This window comes from Oncorhynchus clarkii, chromosome 33 (genome assembly GCF_045791955.1).
Source record: "Oncorhynchus clarkii lewisi isolate Uvic-CL-2024 chromosome 33, UVic_Ocla_1.0, whole genome shotgun sequence".
Classification (NCBI taxonomy): domain Eukaryota; kingdom Metazoa; phylum Chordata; class Actinopteri; order Salmoniformes; family Salmonidae; genus Oncorhynchus; species Oncorhynchus clarkii.
This window is the reverse complement of record NC_092179.1, coordinates 34485571-34498757: the sequence shown is the minus strand read 5'-3', so window position 1 is coordinate 34498757 and position 13187 is coordinate 34485571. Positions and strand designations below refer to the sequence as shown.

Below are 13187 nucleotides of genomic sequence, written 5' to 3'. Positions count from 1 at the left end.
GTTAGGGGTCCCTGGACTGATGCTACGTTTTGGATCGGTTAGGGGTCCCTGGGCTGATGCTACGTTTTGGATCGGTTAGGGGTCCCTGGACTGATGCTACGTTTTGGATCGGTTAGGGGTCCCTGGACTGATGCTACGTTTTGGATCGGTTAGGGGTCCCTGGGCTGATGTTACGTTTTGGATCGGTTAGGGGTCCCTGGGCTGATGTTACGTTTTGGATCCGTTAGGGGTCCCTGGACTGATGCTACGTTTTGGATCCGTTAGGGGTCCCTGGGCTGATGCTACGTTTTGGATCGGTTAGGGGTCCCTGGACTGATGCTACGTTTTGGATCGGTTAGGGGTCCCTGGACTGGTGCTACGTTTTGGATCGGTTAGGGGTCCCTGGACTGATGCTACGTTTTGGATCGGTTAGGGGTCCCTGGACGGATGTTACGTTTTGGATCGGTTAGGGGTCCCTGGGCTGATGCTACGTTTTGGATCCGTTAGGGGTCCCTGGACTGATGCTACGTTTTGGATCGGTTAGGGGTCCCTGGACTGATGCTACGTTTTGGATCGGTTAGGGGTCCCTGGGCTGATGCTACGTTTTGGATCGGTTAGGGGTCCCTGGGCTGATGTTACGTTTTGGATCGGTTAGGGGTCCCTGGGCTGATGTTACGTTTTGGATCCGTTAGGGGTCCCTGGACTGATGCTACGTTTTGGATCGGTTAGGGGTCCCTGGGCTGATGCTACGTTTTGGATCGGTTAGGGGTCCCTGGACTGATGCTACGTTTTGGATCGGTTAGGGGTCCCTGGGCTGATGCTACGTTTTGGATCGGTTAGGGGTCCCTGGACTGATGCTACGTTTTGGATCGGTTAGGGGTCCCTGGGCTGATGTTACGTTTTGGATCGGTTAGGGGTCCCTGGGCTGATGTTACGTTTTGGATCCGTTAGGGGTCCCTGGACTGATGCTACGTTTTGGATCCGTTAGGGGTCCCTGGGCTGATGCTACGTTTTGGATCGGTTAGGGGTCCCTGGACTGATGCTACGTTTTGGATCGGTTAGGGGTCCCTGGACTGGTGCTACGTTTTGGATCGGTTAGGGGTCCCTGGACTGATGCTACGTTTTGGATCGGTTAGGGGTCCCTGGACGGATGTTACGTTTTGGATCGGTTAGGGGTCCCTGGGCTGATGCTACGTTTTGGATCGGTTAGGGGTCCCTGGACTGATGCTACGTTTTGGATCGGTTAGGGGTCCCTGGACTGGTGCTACGTTTTGGATCGGTTAGGGGTCCCTGGACTGATGCTACGTTTTGGATCGGTTAGGGGTCCCTGGACGGATGTTACGTTTTGGATCGGTTAGGGGTCCCTGGGCTGATGCTACGTTTTGGATCGGTTAGGGGTCCCTGGGCTGATGCTACGTTTTGGATCGGTTAGGGGTCCCTGGGCTGACGCTACGTTTTGGATCGGTTAGGGGTCCCTGGGCTGATGCTACGTTTTGGATCGGTTAGGGGTCCCTGGGCTGATGCTACGTTTTGGATCGGTTAGGGGTCCCTGGGCTGATGCTACGTTTTGGATCGGTTAGGGGTCCCTGGGCTGATGCTACGTTTTGGATCGGTTAGGGGTCCCTGGGCTGATGCTACGTTTTGGATCGGTTAGGGGTCCCTGGACTGATGCTCTAGTATCTTCAACATTTGATTCAGGGACGCATATGGGTCATTCCATCCCTACAAAAACAGTTACTAACGTGTCTCTCTGTGTGTCTCTCTGTGTATCTCTCTGTGTGTCTCTCTGTGTGGTGCAGGGAGGTGTTGGCCAGCGAGGCGTTGCTGAACATCCCGGAGAGGGCCGACTGGAGAGCGTGTAAACAGACCCCAGAGGAGGAGGAGGGTCTGAGCAAACAACTACGAAACGACTTCCAACCATACGACTTTGCACTGGAAGACTGAACACCGACACACACTGTACCGTACAGGAGGGGTGTAATGGTACACGTTTTCATACTGAACCGTTGGGTACGGGGACTTCTGGATTAACAACACCAGTCCTATAGTCTGTGCTGTGTTGTAGGCTTATGTCTGCAGTAAATCTGAGCTGAACATTTCAGTCTATTCCGTTGAAACAACTAGAGCCTATGTGCACGTTGTAATCAAAATTTAAATCTTAATTGGCGCATTTCAAAAACCGTCCTTTTGTGAGGCGCAGCCGGGAACTAGTTCTGTACGATGGTGATTGGTGGGGTCAAACCATAACCGGAGGATCCTCCATCGTTCAAATCTCCAGTTTGGGAACATTTTGTCATGAACGTAGATTATAACGGTGATGGACAGAGTTGTGGATAAAGCGTTAACAGTATGTCTCCACGCAGAAGGAGAATAGCTGCTGTAGCACTTCCAACATGTTAACACCCACATCACCCCAGTATAGTGTAGCATGACGGAGCACCTCCAACATGTTGACACCCACATCACCCCAGTATAGTGTAGCATGACGGAGCACCTCCAACATGTTGACACCCACATCACCCCAGTATAGTGTAGCATGACGGAGAACCTCCAACATGTTGACACCCACATCACCCCAGTATAGTGTAGCATGACGGAGCACCTCCAACATGTTGACACCCACATCACCCCAGTATAGTGTAGCATGACGGAGCACCTCCAACATGTTGACACCCACATCACCCCAGTATAGTGTAGCATGACGGAGCACCTCCAACATGTTGACACCCACATCACCCCAGTATAGTGTAGCGTGACGGAGCACCTCCAACATGTTGACACCCACATCACCCCAGTATAGTGTAGCATGACGGAGCACCTCCAACATGTTGACACCCACATCACCCCAGTATAGTGTAGCATGACGGAGCACCTCCAACATGTTGACACCCACATCACCCCAGTATAGTGTAGCATGACGGAGCACCTCCAACATGTTGACACCCACATCACCCCAGTATAGTGTAGCATGACGGAAACACAAAGAATTCACACCACCTCCCGTCTGCATTCAGCTGTTTCTGACCGGGCCAAAGTTCAGAGCGATAGGTAGGCAATGTTTATGTTTTTTACAGTCTTGGGTTTATTGCGTGGATATGTGTCCGTTCTCAGGGGTTGAGAATAGGGCCTTTCAGCACCTCGTCAAATTGCTCCACACCCACGTTACCAACTCCCCTCATTTCATAAAACGGGTAGTACCCACGTTATATAAGCAAGCCAAAGTTTTAAATGAATTGGCCAATGTATCCTGTGTTGTGCTTGGTGACATCCTGTCACATGACCCCGGAGTAGGCGATGTCCCATGCTACAGACACGCCCCCTTTACCAAAGTGCTGGAGGCAGTGTCGTGGTGCGTTTGGAACCAACTGGGAAGTTGCCACATACGACTGGGTTAAATCTACTTCAATGTCCCTCCAACTGGTAATTACTAGTGGGAAAACTATCATTGTGAGCTCCCACTTCTCCCACATGCTGACCTCACCTACTAAAGGACATTTTCAGGCAGTTAAATGCAACAAAACATTATTTAAAAATAGCAGTGGTTTTTGAACTATAATTTGTTTAAAAGCATGATAGCTGTACTTTTAGGAGGACGCAGCTTGTTGGCCGTTAGCCAATCGACGATTCTCAACAAGTTCAAATCACATGAATGGTCCCACTGGTATTTATGACGACACAACTGGTAAATGCCCTCATGGTTACAAACTCAGCATCAGGGTGGGAACTTGAGAGGCCTGACATAAGTGTCAATGCTGAACATTGTGAAGGGCGTTTAATTTGGAGGCGCAGGGTGCAGTTGAGATCTTCCCTTATTAATGCACTTCCTGCCTTCTCTGTTTTTACTTCAATCCAATCGTCTGAAAAAGTAGTTTTCACAATGTGGAGATAAATCAGTGTCATCATTTTGTACAAGGTCCCTGATTAAAAGCTTTTTTCTATGTTTGTTTTGAGTCTTGATTTCTTTCCTACTCAAAGCTTTGCCAGCAAGCTGTGTGTTAGTGGAGGATGGAAGTCTCTGCTGCTTCCTGATGACTCAGCCATCTGTAGGGGCTCATCCTGACCAGCAGAGGGCAGCATCTCCTTCAACAGGGGTATGTTACTAACTAAGGACTAGTTCACCAGGCGTATAGTACTAACTAAGGACTAGTTCACCAGGCGTATAGTACTAACTAAGGACTAGTTCATAAGGGGTATATTACTAACTAAGGACTAGTTCACCAGGGGTATATTACTAACTAAGGACTAGTTCACCAGGGGTATATTACTAACTAAGGACTAGTTCACCAGGGGTATATTACTAACTAAGGACTAGTTCACCAGGGGTATATTACTAACTAAGGACTAGTTCACCAGGGGTATATTACTAACTAAGGACTAGTTCACCAGGGGTATATTACTAACTAAGGACTAGTTCACCAGGGGTATATTACTAACTAAGGACTAGTTCACCAGGGGTATATTACTAACTAAGGACTAGTTCACCAGGGGTATATTACTAACTAAGGACTAGTTCACCAGGGGTATATTACTAACTAAGGACTAGTTCACCAGGGGTATATTACTAACTAAGGACTAGTTCACCAGGGGTATATTACTAACTAAGGACTAGTTCACCAGGGGTATATTACTAACTAAGGACTAGTTCACCAGGGGTATATTACTAACTAAGGACTAGTTCACCAGGGGTATATTACTAACTAAGGACTAATTCACCAGGGGTATATTACTAACTAAGGACTAATTCACCAGGGGTATATTACTAACTAAGGACTAGTTCACCAGGGGTATATTACTAACTAAGGACTAGTTCACCAGGGGTATATTACTAACTAAGGACTAGTTCACCAGGCGTATAGTACTAACTAAGGACTAGTTCACCAGGGGTATATTTCTAAGGACTAGTTAACCAGGGACTTCGTTGCTGGTTGGCCATTTATTGGGATGAATATTGTCCTGGAGGCAGCTCTACTAGCTGGCTCAGCCACACATCCTGATTTTAATCACACTGCTAACACTATGCGTAATCTTAAACAAGCTCATTTTAGTTTTCATACGTTTTGTTTACAGTTTAGCCGTTTTTTACTTTGCGGCTAGCCCATCTAGCGGAAAGCCCTCCTCCCTTTCTCCAGGACAATCCCAATAAGCATCTTTTGTTCTGAAGTCAATGACCTGACCAGATGTTTGGTATGTTGAGTTGAACATAAACCATTGAAGAGAGTTGTTCTGTTCCCTAGATCTAATCCCCACATCCATCTCCACAGTCACTCACAGTCTAACATCCATATTAATTCATTTTATTTGGCAATTCAAAGAAATACACATCTTTGTACATCAAAATAGTTGCAATAAAAATGTTTATAAAATCTGTACTCGGCCCTAAAGTTGTTACAGTCCATGTAGCTGAACAAACAGGCAATATGAGGAGAAACATAGTCAGGTTTTTAGAGCACATACAACAGATTAAATTCTGGCAGATTTGAAGGCGTTTTGCTTCTACAGTGATGAAACGATACACTGATTACATTGTTACACAGCCAGAAACATCAGCACAGCTCCACACATTCACAGGAGACTGAGTTTCCATCCAGGGTAGAGCCTGACTGACTGGCTGGCTGGTTGGCTGGCTGCTTGGCTGCCAGCCTAAAACTGACAACTAACTCGAATGGCAGTACAAACCTAGTGAGCATTTAACATCTATTGAGGACAGACACGCAGATAAGTTAAGTGCACGGAATGGCAGAGTCTGAGTCTACATGATGTCACGGGACCTCCTGATGGCACAGCACAGCAGCATGCTGAAGATCATCCCAAAGATCTGGACAGAAGAGAAACTACACATCATTAGAGGACAAGAGGAGGGAGAGGACAGAGGAGTGGAGGAGAGGAAGAGGAGAGAGAAGAAGGAGAGATAGAAAAGAGAGGTGTGAAGGAGAGGAGTGGAGGATGGATAGAAAATAAAGGAGTGAATGAGAGAGCGAGACAGGAGAGGAGAGAGTTGATTGGCTGTTCTCACCATGAGGACTCCAATTCCGATGCCCACTCCTCCAATGATATGGAGTTTAGAGTTGAACACCTCGTCAATGGCCGCTGGGCAACTCTGACAGAACAACACACTGAGATTACACACTACTACAACTCTTTTACCCTGTAATATACACTTCTACCCTGTAATATACACTTCTACCCTGTAATATACACTTCTACCCTGTAATATACACTTCTACCCTGTAAAATACACCTCTACCCTATAATATACACCTCTACCCTATAATATACACTTCTACCCTGTAAAATACACCTCTACCCTATAATGTACACCTCAACCCTATAATATACACTTCTACCCTGTAATATACACTTCTACCCTGTAATATACACTTCTACCCTATAATATACACCTCTACCCTGTAATATACACCTCTACCCTGTAATATACACTTCTACCCTGTAATATACACTTCTACCCTGTAATATACACTTCTACCCTGTAATATACACCTCTACCCTATAATATACACTTCTACCCTGTAATATACACCTCTACCCTGTAAAATACACCTCTACCCTATAATATACACCTCTACCCTATAATATACACTTCTACCCTGTAAAATACACCTCTACCCTATAATATACACCTCAACCCTATAATATACACTTCTACCCTGTAATATACACTTCTACCCTGTAATATACACTTCTACCCGATAATATACACCTCTACCCTATAATATACACCTCTACCCTATAATATACACCTCTACCCTGTAATATACACTTCTACCCTGTAATATTCCTCTTCTACCCTGTAATATACACTTCTACCCTGTAATATACACCTCTACCCTATAATATACACTTCTACCCTGTAATATACACCTCTACCCTGTAAAATACACCTCTACCCTATAATATACACCTCTACCCTATAATATACACTTCTACCCTGTAAAATACACCTCTACCCTATAATATACACCTCAACCCTATAATATACACTTCTACCCTGTAATATACACTTCTACCCTGTAATATACACTTCTACCCGATAATATACACCTCTACCCTATAATATACACCTCTACCCTATAATATACACTTCTACCCTGTAATATACACCTCTACCCTGTAATATACACCTCTACCCTATAATATACACCTCTACCCTATAATATACACTTCTACCCTGTAATATACACTTCTACCCGATAATATACACCTCTACCCTGTAATATACACCTCTACCCTATAATATACACCTCTACCCTGTAATATACACTTCTACCCTGTAATATACACTTCTACCCTGTAATATACACCTCTACCCTATAATATACACTTCTACCCTGTAATATACACCTCTACCCTGTAATATACACCTCTACCCTGTAATATACACCTCTACCCTATAATATACACCTCTACCCTATAATATACACTTCTACCCTATAATATACACTTCTACCCTATAATATACACTTCTACCCTGTGATATACACTTCTACCCTATAATATACACTTCTACCCTATAATATACACTTCTACCCAGTAATATACACTTCTACTCTGTAATATACACCTCTACCCTGTAATATACACTTCTACCCTATAATATACACCTCTACCCTGTAATATACACTTCTACCCTATAATATACACCTCTACCCTGTAATATATACTTCTACCCTATAATATACACCTCTACCCTGTAATATACACTTCTACCCTATAATATACACCTCAACCCTATAATATACACCTCTACCCTGTAATATACACCTCTACCCTGTAATATACACCTCTACCCTATAATATACACCTCTACCCTATAATATACACTTCTACCCTATAATATACACTTCTACCCTATAATATACACTTCTACCCTGTGATATACACTTCTACCCTGTAATATACACTTCTACCCTGTAATATACACTTCTACCCGATAATATACACCTCTACCCTATAATATACACCTCTACCCTGTAATATACACCTCTACCCTGTAATATACACTTCTACCCTGTAATATACACTTCTACCCTGTAATATACACTTCTACCCTGTAATATACACTTCTACCCTGTAATATACACCTCTACCCTATAATATACACTTCTACCCTGTAATATACACCTCTACCCTGTAAAATACACCTCTACCCTATAATATACACCTCTACCCTATAATATACACTTCTACCCTGTAAAATACACCTCTACCCTATAATATACACCTCAACCCTATAATATACACTTCTACCCTGTAATATACACTTCTACCCTGTAATATACACTTCTACCCGATAATATACACCTCTACCCTATAATATACACCTCTACCCTATAATATACACCTCTACCCTGTAATATACACTTCTACCCTGTAATATTCCTCTTCTACCCTGTAATATACACTTCTACCCTGTAATATACACCTCTACCCTATAATATACACTTCTACCCTGTAATATACACCTCTACCCTGTAAAATACACCTCTACCCTATAATATACACCTCTACCCTATAATATACACTTCTACCCTGTAAAATACACCTCTACCCTATAATATACACCTCAACCCTATAATATACACTTCTACCCTGTAATATACACTTCTACCCTGTAATATACACTTCTACCCGATAATATACACCTCTACCCTATAATATACACCTCTACCCTATAATATACACTTCTACCCTGTAATATACACCTCTACCCTGTAATATACACCTCTACCCTATAATATACACCTCTACCCTATAATATACACTTCTACCCTGTAATATACACTTCTACCCGATAATATACACCTCTACCCTGTAATATACACCTCTACCCTATAATATACACCTCTACCCTGTAATATACACTTCTACCCTGTAATATACACTTCTACCCTGTAATATACACCTCTACCCTATAATATACACTTCTACCCTGTAATATACACCTCTACCCTGTAATATACACCTCTACCCTGTAATATACACCTCTACCCTATAATATACACCTCTACCCTATAATATACACTTCTACCCTATAATATACACTTCTACCCTATAATATACACTTCTACCCTGTGATATACACTTCTACCCTATAATATACACTTCTACCCTATAATATACACTTCTACCCAGTAATATACACTTCTACTCTGTAATATACACCTCTACCCTGTAATATACACTTCTACCCTATAATATACACCTCTACCCTGTAATATACACTTCTACCCTATAATATACACCTCTACCCTGTAATATATACTTCTACCCTATAATATACACCTCTACCCTGTAATATACACTTCTACCCTATAATATACACCTCAACCCTATAATATACACTTCTACCCTGTAATATACACTTCTACCCTATAATATAATGGCTCGTCACTCAAATAGTTGTTGCGGCAGGGGTTATGTTTGTTACCGTGGTAATCAGAGCCTCCAGTCCTTCCTTCTTTGGGCAGGTCTCCCTGGCGCTGTCAATTATCGTGCCTGTCAGGCCGCAGCAGTTCAGCTGCCCCAGGGAAACACAGGCAACACAATTTTAGTTCCACTGTACACTTGACAGACAGACAGACCCTGGATTGTTATGTTAGAGTTATGTGTGTCTGTACAGACAGACAGACAGACAGACAGACAGAGACAGACAGACAGACAGAGACAGACAGACAGACAGACAGACAGACAGACAGACAGACACACTGGACTGTTATGTTGGAGTTGTGTGTGTACTCACTCCAAAGTGTATGAGGCGTAATGTCTCCTTCAGGGCCTCCTGCTTGGTGTTCATGTAGTTATTGTAAGTCTGCTTGTAGAACTCTGTGATGTCTTCCACCACCTAGACAGAGACAGACGGGGGAGACAAGGGACGCCGGAGGGGAAAGACAGACATGGGGTGGGGAGAGACAGAGAGGGAAGGGGGAGACAGACAGGGGGTGGGGAGAGACAGAGAGGGAAGGGGGAGACAGACAGGGGGTGGGGAGAGACAGACAGGGGGGAAAGAAGAGAGACAGACAGGGGAGGGGGAGACAGACAGGAGGAGAGGAGAGGAGAGACATGAGAATGGAGAGATGCTAAGGTTTTGTATTGATCTGTAATAGATGGTCTGATGGTCTGTCCACAGTAAGAACAACAAACAGTGAAACAGCCTCTGAGTGTGTTACCGTATCTTTATTGGAGAGCCCCCAGATCCCTGCTGCTACCTCCACCCCAAAGATCAACAACAGGAAGAAGAAGAACTGGAGAGAGGGAGAACGAGAGACAGACAGGGGGTGGGGAGAGAGACAGATAGGGGGCGGGGAGAGAGACAGACAGGGGGCGGGGAGAGAGACAGACAGGGGGGAGAAACCAGGGGGCGGGGAGAGAGACAGACAGGGGGCGGGGAGAGAGACAGACAGGGGGCGGGGAGAGAGACAGACAGGGGGCGGGGAGAGAGACAGACAGGGGAGAGAGACAGACAGGGGGAGAACGAGAGACAGACAGGGTGTGAGGCCTTGCAATGAAAAGTGTGTTATCATTGTATTCTATGATCACCATCATTGATCCTCACCAGTCCGAGCATACAGGGGGATTCCTTAATGGCTCCACAGCAGCCCAGGAACCCAACAACCATCATCAACGCCCCCGCAGCGATCAGAATATACACACCTGTGGACCACACACACCATGCACACACACACACACACACCACACACACCATGCACACACACCATGAATACACACCACGCACACACACCAAACACACACACCATACACACACACCATGAATACACACCACGCACACACACCATACACACACACCATGCACACACACCATGCACACACACACACCATGCACACACACCATGAATACACCCCACGCACACGCACCATACACACACACCATGCACACACACCATGCACACACACCATACACACACACACACCATACACACACACCATGCACACACACCATACACCACACACACACACACCATACACACACACACCATGCACACACACCATGCACACACACCATGCACACACACACCATACACACACACACCATGCACACACATCATGCACACACACACACACACACACACACACCATACACACACACACACACACCATACACACACACACACACACCATACACACACCATGCGCACACACCATACACACACACACACCATACACACACACACACACCATGCACACACACCATGCACACACACCATGCACACACACCATACACACACACCATGCACACACACCATACACACACACCATGAATACACACCATGCACACATAGCAGCCCTCTGTAACCCTGGTGACATAGCAGCCCTCTCTAACCCTGGTGACATAGCAGCCCTCTGTAACCCAGCTGACATAGCAGCCCTCTGTAACCCTGGTGACATAGCAGCCCTCTCTAACCCTGGTGACATAGCAGCCCTCTGTAACCCAGCTGACATAGCATCCCTCTGTAACCCTGGTGACATAGCAGCCCTCTGTAACCCTGGTGACATAGCAGCCCTCTCTAACCCTGGTGACATAGCAGCCCTCTGTAACCCAGCTGACATAGCAGCCCTCTGTAACCCTGGTGACATAGCAGCCCTCTGTAACCCTGGTGACATAGCAGCCCTCTGTAACCCTGGTGACATAGCAGCCCTCTGTAACCCTGGTGACATAGCATCCCTCTGTAACCCTGGTGACATAGCAGCCCTCTGTAACCCTGGTGACATAGCATCCCTCTGTAACCCTGGTGACATAGCATCCCTCTGTAACCCTGGTGATATAGCAGCCCTCTGGAGACATGATGATACACCCTCCACCCTATTAGGTCTCACACACTGGACAGCAGTTATATATAGAAAGAAAGAAAGAATGCAGGAAAGCAAGCAAGAAAGAAGGAACATCTTTCTGTGACAGTTCTTCAGAGAAAACGGGAAACAAAAGGACAGAAACAATGCTGTCCCTGACTCTGTCCCTGACCCCTGACTCTGTCCCTGACCCCTGACTCTGTCCCTGACCCCTGACTCTGTCCCTGACCCCTGACTCTGTCCCTGACTTTGTCCCTGACCCCTGACTCTGTCCCTGACTTTGTCCCTGACCCCTGACTCTGTCCCTGACCCCTGACTCTGTCCCTGACTCTGTCCCTGACCCCTGACTCTGTCCCTGACTCTGTCCCTGACCCCTGACTCTGTCCCTGACTCTGTCCCTGACCCCTGACTCTGTCCCTGACCCCTGACTCTGTCTCTGACCCTGTCCCTGACCCCTGTCCCTGACTCTGTCCCTGACCCCTGACTCTGTCCCTGACTCTGTCCCTGACCCCTGACTATGTCCCTGACCCCTTACCCTGCCCCTGACCCCTGACTCTGTCCCTGACTCTGTCCCTGACCCCTGACTCTGTCCCTGACCCCTTACCCTGTCCCTGACTCTGTCCCTGACTCTGTCCCTGACCCCTGACTCTGTCCCTGACTCTGTCCCTGACCCCTGACTCTGTCCCTGACCCCTTACCCTGTCCCTGACTCTGTCCCTGACCCCTGACTCTGTCCCTGTCTCTGTCCCTGACCCCTGACTCTTCCCTGACCCCTTACCCTGTCCCTGACTCTGTCCCTGACCCCTTACCCTGACTCTGTCCCTGACCCCTGACTCTGTCCCCGACCCCTTACCCTGTCCCTGACTCTGTCCCTGACCCCTGACTCTGTCCCTGACCCCTTACCCTGACTCTGTCCCTGACCCCTGACTCTGTCCCTGACCCCTGACTCTGTCCCTGACCCCTGACTCTGTCCCTGACCCCTTACCCTGTCCCTGACTCTGTCCCTGACCCCTGACTCTGTCCCTGACCCCTGTCCCTGACTCTGTCCCCTGTCCCTGACTCTGTCCCCTGACCCCTGACTCTGTCCCTGACCCCTGTCCCTGACTCTGTCCCTGACCCCTGACTCTGTCCCTGACCCCTTACCCTGTCCCTGACCCCTGTCCCTGACTCTGTCCCTGACTCCTGACTCTGTCCCTGACCCCTTACCCTGTCCCTGACCCCTGTCCCTGACTCTTCCCTGACCCCTTACCCTGTCCCTGACCCCTTACCCTGCCCCTGACCCCTGTCCCTGACTCTGTCCCTGACCCCTGACTCTGACCCTGACCCCTGACTCTGTCCCTGACCCCTTTTCCTGACCCCTGCCCCTTTGTCCCTGTCCCTGACCTC

At 46.8% G+C, this 13187-nt stretch overlaps 2 protein-coding genes across 4 annotated transcripts in view; one reads left to right on the top strand and one right to left on the bottom strand.

The window, feature by feature from the left end:
- The window catches only part of LOC139392818 (CWF19-like protein 1), a 42965-nt gene extending 39044 nt beyond the window's left edge, over positions 1-3921 (top strand). Inside the window, exon 14 of the mRNA XM_071141097.1 lies at positions 1779-3921. Coding sequence (XP_070997198.1) covers positions 1779-1923 — 145 coding nt within the window. The 3' untranslated portion in view covers positions 1924-3921. The remainder of the gene's footprint in view (positions 1-1778) is intronic.
- A 1336-nt stretch (positions 3922-5257) lies between these two features.
- The window catches only part of LOC139392700 (CD9 molecule b), a 33467-nt gene continuing 25537 nt past the window's right edge, over positions 5258-13187 (bottom strand). For all 3 annotated transcript variants that reach the window (XM_071140877.1, XM_071140879.1, XM_071140878.1), the window contains 6 exons: positions 10550-10647; positions 10164-10238; positions 9737-9838; positions 9425-9514; positions 5993-6076; positions 5258-5794 (listed from right to left, as the gene is read on the bottom strand). In XM_071140877.1, coding sequence (XP_070996978.1) covers positions 5729-5794; positions 5993-6076; positions 9425-9514; positions 9737-9838; positions 10164-10238; positions 10550-10647 — 515 coding nt within the window. In that variant the 3' untranslated portion in view covers positions 5258-5728. The remainder of the gene's footprint in view (positions 5795-5992; positions 6077-9424; positions 9515-9736; positions 9839-10163; positions 10239-10549; positions 10648-13187) is intronic.